General features: G+C 36.9%; 1 protein-coding gene across 5 annotated transcripts in view; it reads left to right on the forward strand.

Annotated features, from left to right (window-relative positions):
* Positions 1-19,240, forward strand: part of PCNX1 (pecanex 1) — a 178,798-nt gene that overhangs the window by 20,742 nt on the left and 138,816 nt on the right. For all 5 annotated transcript variants that reach the window (XM_043472429.1, XM_043472433.1, XM_043472431.1 and 2 more), the window contains exon 2: positions 8,542-8,750. In XM_043472429.1, the coding sequence (XP_043328364.1) occupies positions 8,542-8,750 (209 nt within the window). The remainder of the gene's footprint in view (positions 1-8,541; positions 8,751-19,240) is intronic.

Genomic DNA, 19,240 nt, shown 5'->3' on the forward strand with positions numbered 1-19,240 from the left:
GGAGATTGCCTCACACAGGCCTAATCAGTTATTAACTCCATTTCCAGCCCTTTTCAAACTGTACGGAGCTTGAAGGAGGAGGCTGAAAATTCCAAGCTTCTAATCATGGCTTGGTCTTTCAGGTGACCAGCCCCCGTTCAGGAGCCCACCCAGAGTCACCTCATTAGAAAAAAGGCCTTCCTATCACCCAGGAAATTCCAAGGGATTTACATGTCAGAAAGGAGCGTAAACACCAGATGTTAGAATGAAAGATGCTCTTTGTGCTCTTATCATTTAGGAAATTGCAAGTGTTTAGGAGCTCTGTGCCAGGAACCAGGGACAGAAACCAGTATAGGTATTTTTTATTATTTCACAGGGAACAGTTAGGGGGAAAATGTCTAAAACAACTCCTTAGGATGGCAGCAATGAAAAAGAAAGTTAACACTGCCTTGGAAGGAGACGGTCTACTTGTAGTGGTTAAAAACTCAGGTTCTCAACCACTGAAGTTAGACTAGATGTGAATCCTGTTTTTGCCAATTTACCAGCTACAGACAAGGACTTCATAAGCCTTTAAGTTGTCCTATTTGTAAGATGTAGATAGTGATAGTACTTTCTTCAAAGGATTGTTGTGAGACAGATACTTTGCCATTTAGAGCACGTAGCACTTGGTAAAAGCATAGTCATTCTCCTAAGATGCTTCAGGAGAGAGAAGGGATCTTATTTATTGCAGTGTAGCTGGGGCTTAAATCGTTATTCAATAAATATATGTTGAATGAATGAATAAAACTCTTATTCCTTGAGTTGAATGTGTCATTTGCCATTATGGAAACTGAGGAAGTGGCAGCAGTAAGATAAACTGTACTTCCTTTCATTCTTTTTTTTCTATTGGGCGGCTTTCATATTTACCTTATGTAAACTCGTGTGTGTGATACATTGCCTATTTGAGCATTTACTTTTAAAGTAGAAATGGATTATGTAGCATGCAATACCATCATTCTGTTTCAAGCCAGTTGAGTGAGTTCAGGGCAAGAATGATGGATGAATTCTGTTAATACTCTTAAGAGAGCTAGTATACTTTTTTTTTTTTAATTTGTTTTTGACTGAGCTGGGTCTTCCTTGCTATGTGGGTGGGCTTTCTCTACTTGCGGAGGGCGGGGACTACTGTCGAGTTGCGGTGTGTGGGGCTTCAGTAGTTGCAGTGCATGGGCTCTGTAGTTGTGACTCATGGGCTTAGTTGCCCCGTGACAAATGGAATCTTCCCAGACAAGGGATCACACCTGTGGCCCTGCATTGCAAGGTGATTCTTAACCACTGGGCCACTAGGGAAATTTGCTAATATACTTTTAATTCATAAATCCTAACTGACTTTCATTCTTGTGTTGGGATCTCAACTTGCAACTTATTCATTCTGTCTTAGTGAAACATGAAAGAATATACAGTCAAATAATAATGCTTGATAACCTATTTTTTGTGTATTCATATTTTATTTAAAAATATTTATTTTTATTGATCCTTGTAATTTCCCTATGGCTTAATGCTTTTGTTATTGAATTAAATCTTTTGTTTTTTAAGCCTTAAATCTGAGCTATTGTTATTTGTGCTTATATTGTACCCTACTTTTGTAGGAATATGGCTATTAAGTGCACAAAGAATTCCATTATTTTTCATATATTTGCCTCTAAGATAATCTCACTGAGTATACCCTGAACTGTTGTTTTTTTGAGGTATAGTAAAAAGATAATAACCTAGTTTCTATTCTTCAGAATTACAAAGTCATGTGACAGATTTCTTATTTTCATTTACTATAAATTCTGAAAAATTATTTCAATAGAATATATCAGAGACAGAATAAAAAAATAGGCTAAGCAGTTTAAGTTGGACTTTATGAGATAGCTTATGGTCCTCATATTTACCATATGATTAATTTTTTTATCAGTTTACTCAGGGATTTACTTAGACTGATTAAAACTATTTAAAAAATGATTCATACAACAGAATGTCAAGTTAACTAATTTACAAAAGGAGATATGAATCAAGATGGTTCTTAGTATAGGATACCCCATTCTTTTTCCAGGATGGTTAGGTTTACTCAGAAAAATATATGTAAAGTGAAACATTGGTACCTTTCCAAAAACAGACACACAGATCAATAGAACAAGATAGAGAGCCCAGAAATAAGTCCTTGTATTTATGGTCAATTAATCTACGACAAACGAGGCAACACTATATGAGGGAGAGAAGCAGTCTCTTCCAAGTGGTACTCAGAAAATTGGACTGCTAAAGTTCAAAATGGATTAAAGACCCAAGCGTAAGAGTGGATACTATAAAACTCCTAGAGGAAAGTATTGGCAGACACTCTTTGACATAAATTGCAGCAGTATTTTTTTGGATCTGTCTTCCTAAACTAAAGGAAATACAAGCAAAAATAAACAAATGGTACCTAATTAAAATTGTTTGCACAGCAAAGAAAACCACCATCACAACAAAAAGACAGCCTACTGAATGGGAGAAAATATTTGCAAGTGATATGACCGGTAAGGGATTAATATCCAACATATATAATCAGCTCATACAACTAGTGGCAAAATAAACTCAAAAAACCAGCCTAATTAAAAAATGGGCAGAAGAACTGAATAGACATTTTTCCAGAGAGGAAATGCAGATGGCCAATAGGCACATGAAAAGTTGCTCAGCACTGCTAATCTTCAGTTCAGTTCAGTTGCTCAGTCGTGTCTGACTCTTTGCGACCCCATGAACTGCAGCACGCCAGGCCTCCCTGTCCATCACCAACTCCCGGAGTCCACCCAAACCCATGTCCATCGAGTCAGTGATGCCATCCAACCATCATCCTCTGTCGTCCCCTTCTTCTCCTGCCCTCAATCTTTCCCAGCATCAGGGTCTTTTCAGATGAGTCAGCTCTTCGCATCAGGTGGCCAAAGTATTGGAGTTTCAGCTTCAACATCAGTCCTTCCAGTGAACACCCAGGACTGATCTCCTTTAGGATGGACTGGTTGGATCTCCTTGCAGTCCAAGGGACTCTCAAGAGTCTTCTACAAGACCACAGTTCAAAAACATCAATTCTTCGGCACTTAGCTTTCTTTATAGTCCAACTCTCACATCCATACATGACTACTAGAAAAACCATAGCCTTGACTAGACGGACCTTTGTTGACAAAGTAATGTCTTTGCTTTTTAACATGCTGTCTAGATTGGTCATAACTTTCCTTCCAAGGAGTAAGCGTCTTTTAATTTCATTGCTGCAATCACCGTCTGCTAATCTTCAGGGAAATGCAAATCAAAGCCACAATGAAATATCACCTCATACCTGTCAAGATGATTGTCATCAGAAAGAAGACACATAACTAATATTGGTTAGAATGTGGAGAAAAGGAAACTCTAGTACATTGTTGGTGGGAGTGTAAATTGGTGCAGTCATGGTGGAAAACAGTATGGAAGTTTCTCAAAAAAACTAAAACCAGAACTGCTATATGACCCAGTAGTTCCTCTTCTGGATGTATTTCTTTACAAAAAAAAAAAAAGAAAACACTGATTTGGAAATATGGATCCCAGTGTTGATAGCATTATTTATAATAGCCAAGATATGGAAGCAACCTAAGAATCCAACAGATGGATGATAAAGAAGCTGTGGTGTGTGTATATACATATATATATACACACACACATATGCATATATACAATGAAATACTACCTAGGCATAAAAAAGAATGAAATTTTGCCTTTTGCAGCAATATGAATGGACTTGGAGGGCATTATACTAAGTGAAATAAGTCAGACAGAGAAAGAGAAGTACTATATGATATCACTTACATGTAGGATCTGAAAAATACAGCAGACTAGTGAATGTAACAAAGAAGCAGACTCACAGATAATAGAAGATAAGCTGTTGGTTACCTATAATAGGGGTAGGGGGGGCAATATAAAGGTAGGGGAGTGAGAGGTACAACCTGTTGGGTGTAAGATAGGCTCAAGGATATATTGTATAACATGGGGAATATGGCCAATATATTGTAATAACTGTAAATGAAAAATAACCTTTAAAAATTGTAAAAAAAAATTTAAAATTAAAAGCAAAACATTGGTGCCAGTCAATTTATGTTCTTATAATTTCATTTGAGTTTTTTTTTTTTTTGTAAAGAAAAAAGATCACTTTCAAAATATTACTGCTCATTGACAATGTACCTGGCCCGTTAAGAGCTCAGCTAGAGATGTACAATGAGATTCATGTTTTTTTCATATTTACTAACACAATAGCCATTCTACAGCCCATGGATCAAGAATTAATTTCTACTTTCAAGTCTCATTATTTAAGAAATACATTTCTTAAGACTATAGTTGCCATAAGTAGTGATTTCTCTCATGACTCGCTTTATTGCAGCGCTCTAAATTCAAACCTACGACAGCTCTGAGGTATGCCTATATAAGTCTAGGTTCATATAGGTATGCCTATGTAAGGTTAGATTCCACCACCCAGCTGTCCCTCAACAAAGAAAGAATCACCATGTTATCTGAGTTGTTACGAAGTTTTTTATATTGCCTGCTGCTTGCTTACTTACTTATTTTCCCCAGTTGCTTTTTTGTGTTTTCAGCAACATGGTTTTCTTTTTTAAGTCCTAAAAAATTTAGTATAGTTATGGTAACTGTTATGAGGGGTTGTTGTTGTTTAGTCACTAAGTCATGTCCAACTGTTGGAACTGCAAGTCTTGAATGCCATAATGAATTATTAAAGATAAAGCAATGTATGTTACTCAGTTATGGAGATAGGAATATACATTTATGAGATGAATGGAAAAGGAATAAAAATTGTCCTAATAAAACACAAATGGGTATGTGTTATAAACACAGTTTCCAGTAACATCATACACATTGAAAACTGTTATAATTTAAATGATATATGCCAAAATGATGATAATGTGCTGTGTCAGCCTATATTAGATAACTTATGATGGCTTTTAGTTAGATAACTAAAGATATATGTAAATGAATTGAACAAAATTGTTTTATGAAACAGGAGGGTAGAAATAGAGTGGTAAAGAACCCGCCTGCCAGTGCAGGAGAAGTAGGAGATGCAGGTTCCATCCCTGGGTTGGAAAGATCCCCTGGAAGAGGGCATGGCAACCCACTTCAGTATTCTTGCCTGGAGAATCCCATGGGCAGGAGAGCCTGGTGAGCTACAGTCCACAGGGTGACAAAGATTCGGACACGCCTGAAGCAACTTAGCATGCACTCAAGTATATTTTATATAACATTTTAACTAAAGACATTGATTTTCACCAAAATACAGATTCAGATCATCTAAAGGCTTTTTCTTTTCTTGCTGGGAAAATTTAAAGTATAGAAAAATTCCTATAAAATATGGAAGATAATTTTAGTCCCTCAGTATACATCCTGACTTTTATTTCTTAGGACTTTTATTCCCTCCCTTATTTTTCACATTTGTGCTCTGTCTTCTCGTATATGTTTTAAGCTGCCTATCTTTACTCCTAACACATGTATATTGATGGTGGGTTTTAGGTACTGTGTATATATATTACTTTGGTCTCTTTCCAGCTTGTTAATATGTATTTTTGAATGTTGCTTTTTCTAAGAACATTCTACTGTAGATAAAAATGTAAATACACGTACATGTTTTAGAGTGACATAAATATAAAATGCAAGTGTAAACAGAAAAAGATCTAGTATTTTTAATAATTCTATTCATATTAAAATAGTATGTAGATAGGGGGAGGAGCCAAGATGGCGGAGGAGAAAATTCTAACTTCTGCAGAAATATGTTTGCATGTATGTGTTAGTCACTCAGTTGTGTCTGACTCTTTGCAACCCTTTGACTGTAGCCCACCAGGCTTCTCTGTCCATGGGATTCTCCAGGCAAGAATAGTGGAGTGGGTTTGCCATTCTCTTTTCCAGGGGATCTTCCCAACCCAGGAGTCGAACCCAGGCCTTCTGCATTGTAGGCAGATTATTTACCGTTTGAGCTTCGAGGGAAGTGCAGGAATATGGGTAGGCTCAAGTTCCAATAATTCATTTGTAAGCCGGTACCTTGGGGAAAATATATTCTGAGCTTGTGAGAGGTTCCCAGATGGCCTGCTGAAATCAATTTGACTTACTATGTATTTGGGATTATAGAAAATAATATTTGAGATTTTTTTCTTTGGGCATGTATGTCTGAATCTTGACAATGGGAATAGTTTCTTGTCTTTTGAAGCCCCATCCTCTGAAAGGAAATACTTACCTGGAATCCTTAACCTCCACCCCTTGAAGGGGACTGTGGCAAGAGGGCTGAATTCCTTGAGCTGTGGTTGTGATAAGAGGGCCTTTCTGAGTCCTTTGGGGGCAGCCTCCATGGGAAACCTCTCAGGTTAAAAACATTCCTTTGGGGACTCCACAGGCAATGTGATAAACCCTACTGCAAGCTAATATAAATAGGTATGTTGAAAAGACTAAGCAGCTAAGTATTCCTACTTCCTGGTTCTCCTTCCCAGTTCCTTCTAACACTTTCATAAACATCTCCCTCCATACCCACTTACCATGGGGTGCCTTGATGAATGGGATTGTCCTAAAGTTCAGAAGTGACTACCTCACTTATTTGTGCAAAAGTTCTGCCTATGTAATAAAATACATACATCTTTAGACTAAAAAGAGGAAATAAAAATAAAAAGAATTCCTTTGGGGATTTTCCTGGAGATCCAGTGGTTAGGACTGCACATTTCGACTGCCATGGCTTGAATTCAATCTCTGGTCTGGAAACTGAGATCCTGGGCAGTGTGGCCCCCCCCAAAAAATTCCTTTTCTTTCTGATCTAACCTCTTCCTTTACCTCTGATTAATAGTCATTTTCTAGTTTATGGACAATGTTTGGTTACTAAGACCTTCATCTTCCTTTTTCCCCCAGCATTCTCTGTCTGCCGGAAGTGAAAGGTGGTACAGATAGGGAACTGAATTCTGTACTTTGTAGGAATTAGCTTATGTACTTACCTTTTTTTTTTGGTGAATAAGCCAAAGGAAATTTTCCATTAGGATGATTAAGTAAAGGTAGCACCCCCAAGCTTCAGGTATACCAGTAGAAAAGCTAGATCCCAGTGCCAATTGACTGTCCCACTGTAGCTCTATGAAAAATGGTTCTTAATTCTTCTCCCAGTTGACCGTTTGTGTGCAGCGAAATAGCCATAGGACTGATGGATTTGAGGGTAGACTCTGGAAGGAAGGTGATCCCCTTGTTATTGCTGTCTAGTTTTTCTTCATCTGAAAAAGTATTAAGGAAAGTTGGTTCAGATATTATTGATGGATGGAATTTATAGTTTAGGACAGGATTAGTACGTATGGTTTACCACCCCATCCCCAGGCATACTGCTTTGAAATTCTGCTAATTTTTGTTTTCATTTGCCAGATTTATTTTTGCTGTTTTATTTTTACTCCCTGTTCTGTTACACAAGGACAGAGCAGACAACTTTAAAGCTAATAAAAATTTAAGTTCAGTTTTTGTCTCCAAATAGACCAATGATTGTTTATGTTGTAGTTCAGTAGAAGCACCAGCTACCTTAGTAGTTGGCAACAAAGATCCTAAACCACACAAGGAGAGAGCGTGGACTTAAAAGAATAATCTGAATGAATTTAGTGTTTTGAACTTGGAAGCAAAACTGTTATTCAGTTTTTTTCTTATAGCTGGATATTGAACTGTGACTTACCATAGGGCAGCAAAGAAAGGCCTCAGGGGAATGGTAGTTGTATTACAAGTTACAAATTTATTGCTAAACACTTTGAGGAAAAATGTCTGATTAAAGGAGATATTGAGAAATATGACCTTCTGATTAACTATTTGTTTTGAAAGGCAGACCTGAATTTTTTTTCCCTCAATTCTATAATTTCTCTCATAGTTAATCTGTGAGATTAACTATTAACAACTTTTATTTTTTTAAGAGACAGTGAGGTTCAGCATAGATAGTGAACATAGTGTCTTTACATTGCTGCACAAGGAAATGAGTGTGTTTATATCATAAAAAAAAGTTACTGGGAGCACGTAAACAAGGATTATTTATATTTGGAGTGCAACCCTGTCTTATTCACATATTATGTAATGTGATACATTAACTCTCTATTTGGATTATAAGCTTTTTGGCATGAACTTTATTTATACCAGTGCTGTCCACTGGGCATGTAATGTGAGCCATGTAGGTAATTTAAAATTTTCTAGTAGCTGCAATATATATTTTATTTAACCCAATATAATCTAAATATATTTCAACAAGTAATCAGTATAAAGACTGAGATATTTTGCACCCTTTTTTCCATACTACATTTTCAGAACCCATTGTTATTTTATTCTTAGTGCACATCTCAATTCAGGCTAGCCACATTTCGAGCACTTGATAGCCATAGGTAGCAAGTGGGTGCTGTATTAGTGCTGTCTTACACTTCTGTAGTTTGGTGTTAGGAACACAATTGTTGCTTTGTGTGAGAATGTGTGTTTGTTATTTTAGCTACAGATTTCTCTAGATGAATAAAGTATAAAAGATTTTAAAATGCCTATCTTTTCTTTCTCTTTAAGGCCCTTCCCTCTTCCATGATTATAGTAGCAGTTTATTGTCCTGTGATAGCTGCTGTTTTCATTGTTCTGAAGATGATCAACTATCGACTCCACAGAGCCCTGGATGCTGGAGAGATTGTAGATAGGAACGCAAATGAGTTCACAGATCAGCGAGCCAAAACTGAGCAAGGCAACTGTTCAACGCGGAGAAAAGATAGCAATGGCCCGAGGTAAGGAAACCCGTGACTCCTGTGTCCAGTGATGTGATTATTGTGTCATGCCTGTTCTGTTCACCTGGCCTAACCACTGTTAGTACAGTGACAGGGATGATCGTCACGTTAGACAGTAGCGAAGCTGACTGTCTGGAGATAAATCAGTATCCTCGGCCTTATTAATGAACGTGTTTGAATGATAATCATAACAGTATAATAATTAAACATACCAAAGACCAAAGCCAATGGAAAACAGGTTAAAAAAATAATAAAACATGACTTCATAAATCAAAGCATTTTTTACTTATACATATATGTAGTTACATGTATGTACATATACTTATGTACTTTTATATAAATGTGTATTCATCTTAAGCAAGCTGTGATAATATTGTACTTGACACTTAAAATGTGCAGTTTTCCCTTTATTATAAGTTTTTTTTCAATTTTATATTCTCACCTTAGAAACTGTTCCTTCCCTAGACCTTGGCATGACTGATTTCCCATGTAGTGGTGACCCCCTCCTAGAGGCTTTTTTTTCCGTCTCAGCTAAAATATTCTTCCTGCTGTTCTTAGTCACATTCTACCCTGTTACCTCAGCCTCAACCAGAGGAATTTAGTTATTATAGTCAAAAGGTTGTGACTTTATAGAAATAATAGGTATCCCTATTGTAACTCTTCAGTTGTTGCTTTATGAGCATACAACATTTTTAAGCTCATGCAGTCCTCAGAAGCAGTTCTATGAGATGGATGCTGTAATTATTGCTGACTTACAGATGTGGAAAGTAAGGTGAGAAGGATCAAATAATCCAGCATTCAGGCTCTGGAGTCCATGCTTTTCACCACTCTGCTATGTTTCCACTCAGTATAATGTATTATATCATGATGAAAATAATGCCATTAAAAGGGGGTGTTCATCTTCTGTGACAGGGCAGTATTTCTGCATCATCTCCAGTGCACTTGAAGCCTTTGTCCTTTTTCAGTTACATTTTCCTTCATCCTAACATGATTATCCCATTTGTTCATTGAACAGATACTTTACTCTTGTGATAATTTTATTCATAGCATAAATCACTATCTGAAATAATCTTACATAATCATGTTTGCACTTATAAGTTTCTTGAAGGCAGTGCCTTGTTTTTCTTACAAACTATTTTATTCCTAGGTTCTTGAACAGTGTCTTGTACTAATAGGTACTCAGGAAATATTTCAAATTAGTGAAAACATTTTTTTCCTGTGATGGTATTTTTTTTTCCCCCTTGATAGTATTGTTAATAACTGCACAGTTTTCCATTTTGTTGGTATACAGTAGCTTAATTTAGCTATCTTATTTTTAGTTATTTAAGTTATTTTCTAATTTAAATTCAAGTATTAGATCACTGTGATGTTTAAATTTTAACTGAATAAAATTTTCTTTATCATGATTTAGCAGAAGTAGAATTACTTGAAAACTATGCCCCATTTTTTAATATATATTGCCAAAGTCCAAAGATTTTTACCTTTTAATTATTGTGATCAGCAGTTGGAGGGTTCCCCCCCTCCACTTTTGGCAGCACTGATTATTTAGTATTTTCACAAGCTGGTAAATATCTCATTGTTTAATTCTTCAGTTTTCAGATTACTAGTGAAATGGAGGCATTTTTCTTATGTTGTTCCATTTAAATTTGTTATTTTGTGAGTTGTATGTTTTTCTATCAGTGGTTAGTTTTTTACTGTTGGTTTGGAGAAGATACTTATGAAGGATATCAACTCATCTTTTATGTCAAATACTTTTCCTCACTTTATGGCATTTTATATATGTATTTATATGCCACAGTTAATTTTTGTATGATCTGTTCTATGCAAGTTTATTAGTTCTGTCTTTGATATCAAGTTTTGTAAGATATTTTTCTTTACCCAAATTATGTAAATTTTCATCTGAGTGTACTTTCAGTATTTTTACCATTTTATCTTTTATTTTTAACTTATAGTCAATCTGAAGAACATTTCTAACTTTTTTTTCAGATTTGTTAGGACCAACAACATTGAATGGATAATGCATCATTATGTCCATTTCTGGGCTCTGTTTTCTGCCCCACTGATCTCTCTTTGCCTGTAATACACTGGCTTTCTAATATGCTTAATACTTAGCAGTGTGAATCCCTCTTCACTATTTTAATATTATCTTAGTTATTCTCATGCATATGATTAGTTTTTTGTGAGATGTTCCCTTGTCTACTCATCCTTCAGAAAAATCACAGTAGAATTTTGATGATAATTGTATTAAATTTGGAGGGAACTCAGCTTTTAAAATAGAATGCCTCACTCAGAGACGTTGTGTGTTCGTTGTACAGTCACTCAGCCTTGTCTGGCTCTTTTATGGACTGCAGCATGTCAGACCTGCCTGTCCCTCACCATCTCCCAGAGTTTGCACAAGTTCATGTCCACTGCATCAGTGATGCCATCCAGCCATCTCATCCTCTAATGCCCTCTTCTCCTTTTGCCTTTAATCTTTCCCAGCATCAGGGATTTTTCCAATGAGTCAGCTGTTCACATCACGTGACCAAAATACTGGAGCTTAGCTTCAGCATCAGTCTTTCCAATGAATATTCAGGACTAATTTTCTTTAGAATTGACTGGTTTGTTCTCCTTGCTGTCCAAGGGACTCCCTTGTATATGTATATGGTGTATGTGCATAAATTTTTTAGTGGATTCTGCATAGTACTTAAGTCTATTCTGTTTCTGTTATGAAATGCATACACCCATTTATTGGTTGAACAAACATAATGTAGATTCTGCATTTAATCTGCCAGGGGCTTGAATCAGTTCCTGATAGCATTACCTTGGGGGAGTTAAGCTTTTATGCCTTGGCTTCCTCATCTGGATGATGAGACAAATAATAGTACTATCTCTAGGGTTCAGTTCAGTTCAGTCCAGTCCCTCAATCGTGTCCGACTCTGTGACCCCATGAACTGCAGCTCGCCAGGCCTCCCTTTCCATTACCAACTCCCGGAGTTTACCCAGACTCATGTCCATTAAGTTGGTGATGCCATCCAACCATCTCATCCTCTGTCGTCCCCTTCTCCTCCTGCCCTCAATCTTTCCCAGCATCAGGGCCTTTTCAGATGAGTCAGCTCTTCGCATCAGGTCGCCAAAGTATTGGAGTTTCAGCTTCAACATCAGTCCTTCCAATGAACACCCAGGACTGATCTCCTTTAGGATGGACTGGTTGGATCTCCTTGCAGTCCAAGGGACTCTCAGGAGTCTTCTCCAACACCACAGTTCAAAAGCATCAATTCTTCGGTGCTCAGCCAACTCTCGCATCCATACATGACTACTAGAAAAACCATAGCCTTGACTAGACGGACCTTTGTTGGCAAAGTAATGTCTCTGCTTTTTAATATGCTGTCTAGAGTGGTCATAATTTTCCTTCCAAGGAGTAAGCGTCTTTTAATTTCATGGCTGCAATCACCATCTGCAGTGATTTTTGGAGCCCAAGAAAATAAAGTCAGCCACTATTTTCACTGTTACCCCATCTGTTTGCCATGAAGTGATGGGACCAGATGCCATGATCTTAGTTTTCTGAATGTTGAGCTTTAAGCCAACTTTTTCACTCTCCTCTTTCTGAATGTTGAGCTTTAAGCCAACTTTTTCACTCTCCTCTTTCACTTTCATCAAGAGGCTCTTTAGTTCTTCTTCACTTTCTGCGATAATGGTGGTGTCATCTGCATATCTGAGGTTATTGATATTTCTCCCGGCAATCTTGATTCCAGCTTGTGCTTCTTCCAGCCCAGTGTTTCTCATGATGTACTCTGCATATAAGTTAAATAAGCAGGGTGACAATATGCAGCCTTGACATACTGCTTTTCCTATTTGGAACCAGTCTGTTGTTCCATGTCTAGTTCTAACTGTTGCTTCCTGACCTGCATACAGGTTTCTCAAGAGGCAGGTCAGGTGGTCTGGTATTCCCATCTCCTTCAGAATTTTCCACAGTTTATTGTGATCCACACAGTCAAAGGCTTTGACATAGTCAGTAAAGCAGAAATGGATGTTTTTTTGAAACTCTCTTGCTTTTTCAATGATCTAGCAAATGTTGGCAATTTGATCTCTGCTTCCTCTGCCTTTTCTAAAACCAGCTTGAAAATCTGGAAGTTCACAGTTCATGTATTGCTAAAGCCTGGCTTGGAGAATTTTGAGCATTACTTTGCCAGCATGTGAGATGAGTGCAATTATGCAGTAGTTTGAGCATTCTTTGGCATTGCCTTTCTTTGGAATTGGAATGAAAACTGATCTTTTCCAGTCCTGTGGCCACTGCTGAGTTTTCCACATTTGCTGACATATTGAGTGCAGCACTTTAACAGCATCATCTTTTAGGATTATGAGGCTAAATGAGATCATATATGCAAAGCTATTAGAACTGTTTCTGATACATGGAACAACAGTAATTGCTAGCTCTTATTAGTTCTGGATAGGTTGTATTTGATTAGTTCTGGATAATTATATATGTATAATTTAGAGAATAATAACTGAGTGAATACTTACCCACCACACAACTTAAGTAATAGGACATTATACAAATACAAGACTTTCTCATTTCATTCCACCCTTTTCCTTTCAGGAGTGATCTTTATCTTAAACTTTTTATTAATAATTCCCTTGGTTTACTGTTATACAGTCTTTGTAGATAGTCCTAAACCTATTATTACTTAATTTTGTCTGCCTAAGACATCCTAAAGACAGTCATATTGTTTGTATTTCTCTGTGAAGGGCTTTTTTTTTTTGCAGAATTTCATATTTTGTAGACTTACCCATGTTGATGCTTCCAGCTATTATTTGTGTTTGCTCTTGTATAGTCTACCTCTGTTGGAGTAGACTACAGTTTATCCATTTTTCTGTTGATAGTCATTCAGATTATTTCTAGGTTTTTTGCTCAGATAATGCATTATCATATACGTTTCTTTGGCCACATGTGTATATCTAATATACGTAAGCTGGTTCACAGGGCATTTTCACATTCAGTTTTATTAGGTAATTCCAAGCTGTTTGCCAAAACAGTAATACCAGTTCATACTTTCACCACTAGTGTGTGAAAGTTCTTATTGTTTCATATCCTCAATATTTGATTTTGTTGTTGTTTTTGTAAGTTTTACTAGTTTTCCATTTTAACAGTTGAATGTTGCTGCTGCTGAGCCGCTTCAGTTGTGTCCAACTCTGTGCTACCCCGTACACGGCAGTCCAACGGGCTCCTCTGTCCCTGGGATTCTCCAGGCAAGAGTACTGGAGTGGGTTGCCATTGCCTTCTCTACAGTTGAGTGTTCAGTTCAGTTCAATTCAATCACTCAGTTGTGTCCGATTCTTTGCGACCCCATGAATCGCAGCACACCTCCCTGTCCATCACCAACTCCTGGAGTTTACTCAAATTCATGCCCATCGAGTTGGTGATGCCATCCAGCCATCTCATCCTCTGTCGTCCCCTTCTCCTCCTGCCCCCAACTACTCCCAGCATCAGGGTCTTTTCCAGCGAGTCAACTGTTCGCATGAGGTGGCCGAAGTATTGGAGTTTCAGCTTCAGCATCAGTCCTTTCAATGAATACCCAGGACTGATCTCCTTTAGGATGGACTGGTTGGATCTCCTTGCAGTCTAGGGGACTCTGAAGAGTCTTCTCCAACACCATAGTTCAAAAGCATCAGTTTTTCGGCGCTCAGCTTTCTTCACAGTCAAACTCTCACATCCATACATGTCCACTGGAAAAACCATAACCTTGACCAGATGGACCTTTGTGGGCAAAGTAATGTCTCTGCTTTTTAATATGCTATCTAGGTTGGTCATCACTCTCTTTCCAAGGAGTAAGCGTCTTTTAATTTCATGGCTGCATCACCATCTGCAGTGATTTTTGGAGCCCAAAAAAATAAAGTCTGACACTGAGTGTTAGGTGTGTCTTATTTTGACTTCTATCAATAGTTAACTTTTCTGATTACTAATGAGGCAGAGCATCTTACCTCACATATATGGTCCATTTAAGCTTTCTGTTCTTTCCAGTGCCTGTTTATTTCTTGTTTCATTTTTCTTTGGCGTTCTCTTTTTTTTGTTAAAAAGAAGGGGTTCAAGAGAGAGGGGACATATGTATACCTATGGCTGATTCATGTTGATGTATGGCAGAAACCAATACAATATTGTAAAGCAATCATCCTTCAGTTAAAGATAAATTAATTTAAAAATATATATTCATTATATTACTCCTTTGTTGGTTATATACATTACAGATGTCTTTTTCCAGTTTATAGCTTGTCATTTTGCTTAAGATTTCTTATGATTATCATGCTGCTGCTGCTAAGTTGCTTCAGTCTGTCCGACTCTGTGCGACCCCATAGACGGCAGCCCACCAGGCTCCTCTGTCCCTGGGATTCTCCAGGCAAGAACACTGGAGTAGGGTGCCATTGCCTTCTCCGTATGATGATCATACATTTCTTAAATTTATAGTTTATTGGTTTTTTTTTGGTAATTAACGTTTCTGTGTCTTAGTTAAGAAATTATTTTCTACACAGATATCAAAAAGATACTCTCAAAGATTGTCTTTTTAAAGTTTCATGTTTCTTTTGTTTTCACATTTCAGTTGTACTGGAAATTATTATGATCTGTTGTCAGGTATGGATTTAGGATTTGTTTTTCTGTATATATAACTGGCTTAATCAGTATTTGTTATAAGACTATCTTTTCCTTTTTGACCTGTGGTACTCACTTTATCATAACTTGTTTTCACAAATGGTGGGTATGTTTCTGGGCTCTATTCTCTTCTGTTAATATAGTTTATGCCTATGTAGTTACTACACAATCATAATTGCTATAGCTTTGTAACATGATTTTTGATACCTAGTGGGGCAAACCTTGTACTTTTTTTTTTTTTTTTCAAAAGTGACTTTGCTACTCTTGATCTTTTATACAAACTTTAGAGTCTGGTAGGCAAAGTCTACAAGGACTTAAGAGTTTTTATTAGAATTACATTGGATATGTAGATTCCTCTGCTGAGAATCGATATCCTTACACTATTGAATCTTTCCATTTATTTAATCTTCTTAAATGTCTTTCAGTAAAGATTTATCATTTCTCCATTAAAAGGCTTTCATAGTTTTTATTAAATTCTGTCAACTTTTTCTAATTACTTTTTGTTTTTGTCCCTTTAAATGTAGCAGTTTACTTTGTTTCCAGCAATCTTATTAAGCTCCTTTATTAATGGTAAAATTTTGTAGGTTATTTTTTGATTTGCTGCATATGATGGCAATTCTGTTTCTTCCTCTCTATGCCTTATTCTTGTTTAACTTTTCATTGGCTATAACTTCTAACACATGGTTAAATTGAAATAGTATTGGTGTACATCTTTGTCTTTCTTTAATCTTAAAAGGAGTGTCTTTAAGTGTCACCATTAAATAAGATTTTTGTTGCAGAATTTGCTTTTGACATGTCCTTTCCCTCACTCTCCCACTTACAAATCTCTGTTCTGAGGAACAGAAATGAACAGGAAGACAAATACACTTATTGTCAGAGCCTATCACTATGCTTGGTACATTAGAGCTGTTGGTTTGTAGCATGGATGAACAAATGTAGTAGGACTGACTGCTTCTGCTTCTGGTTGCCATTGGCTGTGGTATGGCAGCTCAGAAATAATGATCTTAAATCTTGATCTTAAAGAATGAGTCAGCGTCATTTATATATGTATTACATTTTTAACGTTTCAGGAGAGGAAATTAGCATGTTGAATTTTAGAATATGAATATGTGAAGACAGAACGTATCTTTTTTCTGTTTCTCGTGCAGTGATGCTTGCAATATTGTAAATTAAGGATCCATTTAAAATATATGCAGATGAGTTTTAGGCTAAATTTTCTGAAGATTTATTCTGTTTAGGGACTTTGTTTTTATCTATTTATGCTTTTATGAACATCCTTGTGGTCTTGATTTAGATTTGTAAATTTGGTACTGAGGTGGTACTGTGAAGTTCTAGTTAGAGCCTGAGCTGTTAATGATATTAATTATCAGCAACTTGATTTGTGACATCTTCTTTATAATTCAGATTAGACCCTTTCTACTTTCTAATCTACAGGGGAAAGATTAGACCTCTTTCCCCTGTACCTGTTTTGTTTGTTTTTTTTAAGCAGATGAGGAAATTAAATCATAAAGGTAGCGATTCCCTGAATTTGGTCAGTTTGGTCTACAGCTTACCACAGTAGACCACTTTGCTTTTGTGGGAATTGTAAACTATTTACTTTCCAGGTACGTGCTGCAATCACCATTGTTGAAAATCTACAAGCCTTACTAGTAAAGAAAATTCTTACTCAATTTATATATTAGGACACTGATAACTGACTAAAAGTTCTGCTTCTTAATTTGTAGAGAAGAGAAAGGTACAGCAAGTTTGCAAGAAAAGAACTATTTGTTTTTTCTTTCATCTTTTTTTCTCCCTAAGTAGCTCCTACTCAGTGTTGACCATTGAGCATTAGATCTAGATTATTTTTTCTCCACTGGAGATGACCGTCCCCCACAGGAGATACTTGGCAATATTTGGAGACACTTTTGGTTATCACAGGGAGAAATGCTACCAGCATCTGGTGGATAGAAGTCAGGGATGCTGCTAATCATCCTAACAATGCACAAGATGGTCCTCAGCAGCTGAGAATATGTGGCCCGAAATGTCAATCGTGTTGATGTTAAGAAAGGTTCTCTAGATAATGGAGTTTATTTTTGGTTTTGAACTGGAAAGAGAACTTCAGTGCCTATTTGTTAAAAGGCATTATTGATATCTTAGACTGTGGCCTTTAGACTTAGACCTGGTGTTCAAATCTTACTATCAGTCCTTACTGGTTATGAGTACCTACATTCTCGTGTATAAAGAAGAAAAGAAGAAAGAACAGATATGATAACACACTGTAGAGTGCTGAGTTAGTGTTATTGGTGTCCTCCCTTCCCACCTGAATTCCATATTCCAATGACTTGGCTTACGTTGTGTACTCCTCTGAGAACTTAGGCAAGTTTTTACACCTTTCATTTTTCAGTTTTTTCATCTGTGTAATGAGGATGATAGTGTTTATGGCATAGATTTTAGGGGAATGTTTCATGAGAAAATGCAAATAAAACATGTGCCCCTGTGACTAGAATATATTAAATATTTAGTAAATTTTGCTTTGTTATTTTATGTTCCAATTGTAATCATTTGAACTTGCTCTCAGAAGTGATTCATAAAATTAAGAAAGATTGTTCATCAACTGATGATTGAATAAACAAAATGTGTTCTATCTTTACGATGGAATATTTGGCCATAGAAAGATATAAAGCACTGATACATACTACTGCATGTATGAACCTTGAAAACATTGTGCTAAGTAAAAGAAGCCAGTTACAAAAGGTTGCTGAGGGCTGATGGGAGGAGGGAGGTGAGTTAATAGCTAAATGGTTTTGCTTTTGAGATGATAAAAATGTTTTAAAATTGACTGTCGTGATGGATGCCTCATCACATTCACTTTATGAATATATTAAAAATCATCAAATTGCACAGTTTCAGTGTATGATACGTGAATTACACATCATTACAGCTGATGCACAGGTACTGGGGAAGATGAGAGCCGTCTGTCCTTTCTGTGGTATCGAACAGTTTATTCCTTGGTTTTCACCTTGCTCACCATCTTCTGATTCTTTGCAATCTGAATTAGAGGATGCTTTCCAGTGGAGTTTAGCAGTAATATTGCTGGTTATCATTCATCACTCGTTCAATGGGTGATAACTGCTTGTATATACACACTTGAGATTTTCCCAGATTAGAGAAGTATTTCTCATTCTGGCCTAGATAGCCTGTGTGACTTAACATCAAATGGCCAGCACACTTGAACATATTCCAGTTTTCTCACACATGGACATTTGTACGTGGAGTCTGCCTTCATATTCATAACCGAGTTCCATTATATCTTGTTTTTATAGATGGATAACTCAGATGGTAAAGAATCTGCCTGCAATTCAGAAGACCCAGGTTCAATCCCTGGGTTGGGAAGATCCCCTGGAGAAGGAAATGGCAACCCATTCCAGTATTCTTGCCTGGGGAATCCCATGGACAGGAGCCTGGCAGGCTACAGTTCATGGGGTTGCAAAGAGTTGGACATGACTGAGCGACTAACAACAAGTTAGAAAGCTGATTTCCATTGTTGGACATTAGTTAGCCAACTGCAGTCAGTGGCCTAAACGTAGGAACCCAGTAAGCGAACAGGGACGTGATGATTATTAGACCATTAATTTAAAAAAACACACTAGAATGCAAATAGCTGTAGTGATAAATGCATAAATGGAAGGTGTACTTGTAAGCAGGTTCTGTTTGCCTGTATCTTTTGATTACAGTTGATGGAATATCCCACCTAAACAGGGTTAAGGTAATTTATGGCTCACAGTAGTGAAAAGTCTCTGTTTAAGGGGTGTCATCAGATGTGACAGTGTGCAGAATTTCAAGTAACTTCATGACTCTTGTTCCTTATACGAGGCTGTGCTTTTCT

The sequence above is a fragment of the Cervus canadensis genome, chromosome 6, assembly GCF_019320065.1.
Source record: "Cervus canadensis isolate Bull #8, Minnesota chromosome 6, ASM1932006v1, whole genome shotgun sequence".
NCBI lineage: Eukaryota > Metazoa > Chordata > Mammalia > Artiodactyla > Cervidae > Cervus > Cervus canadensis.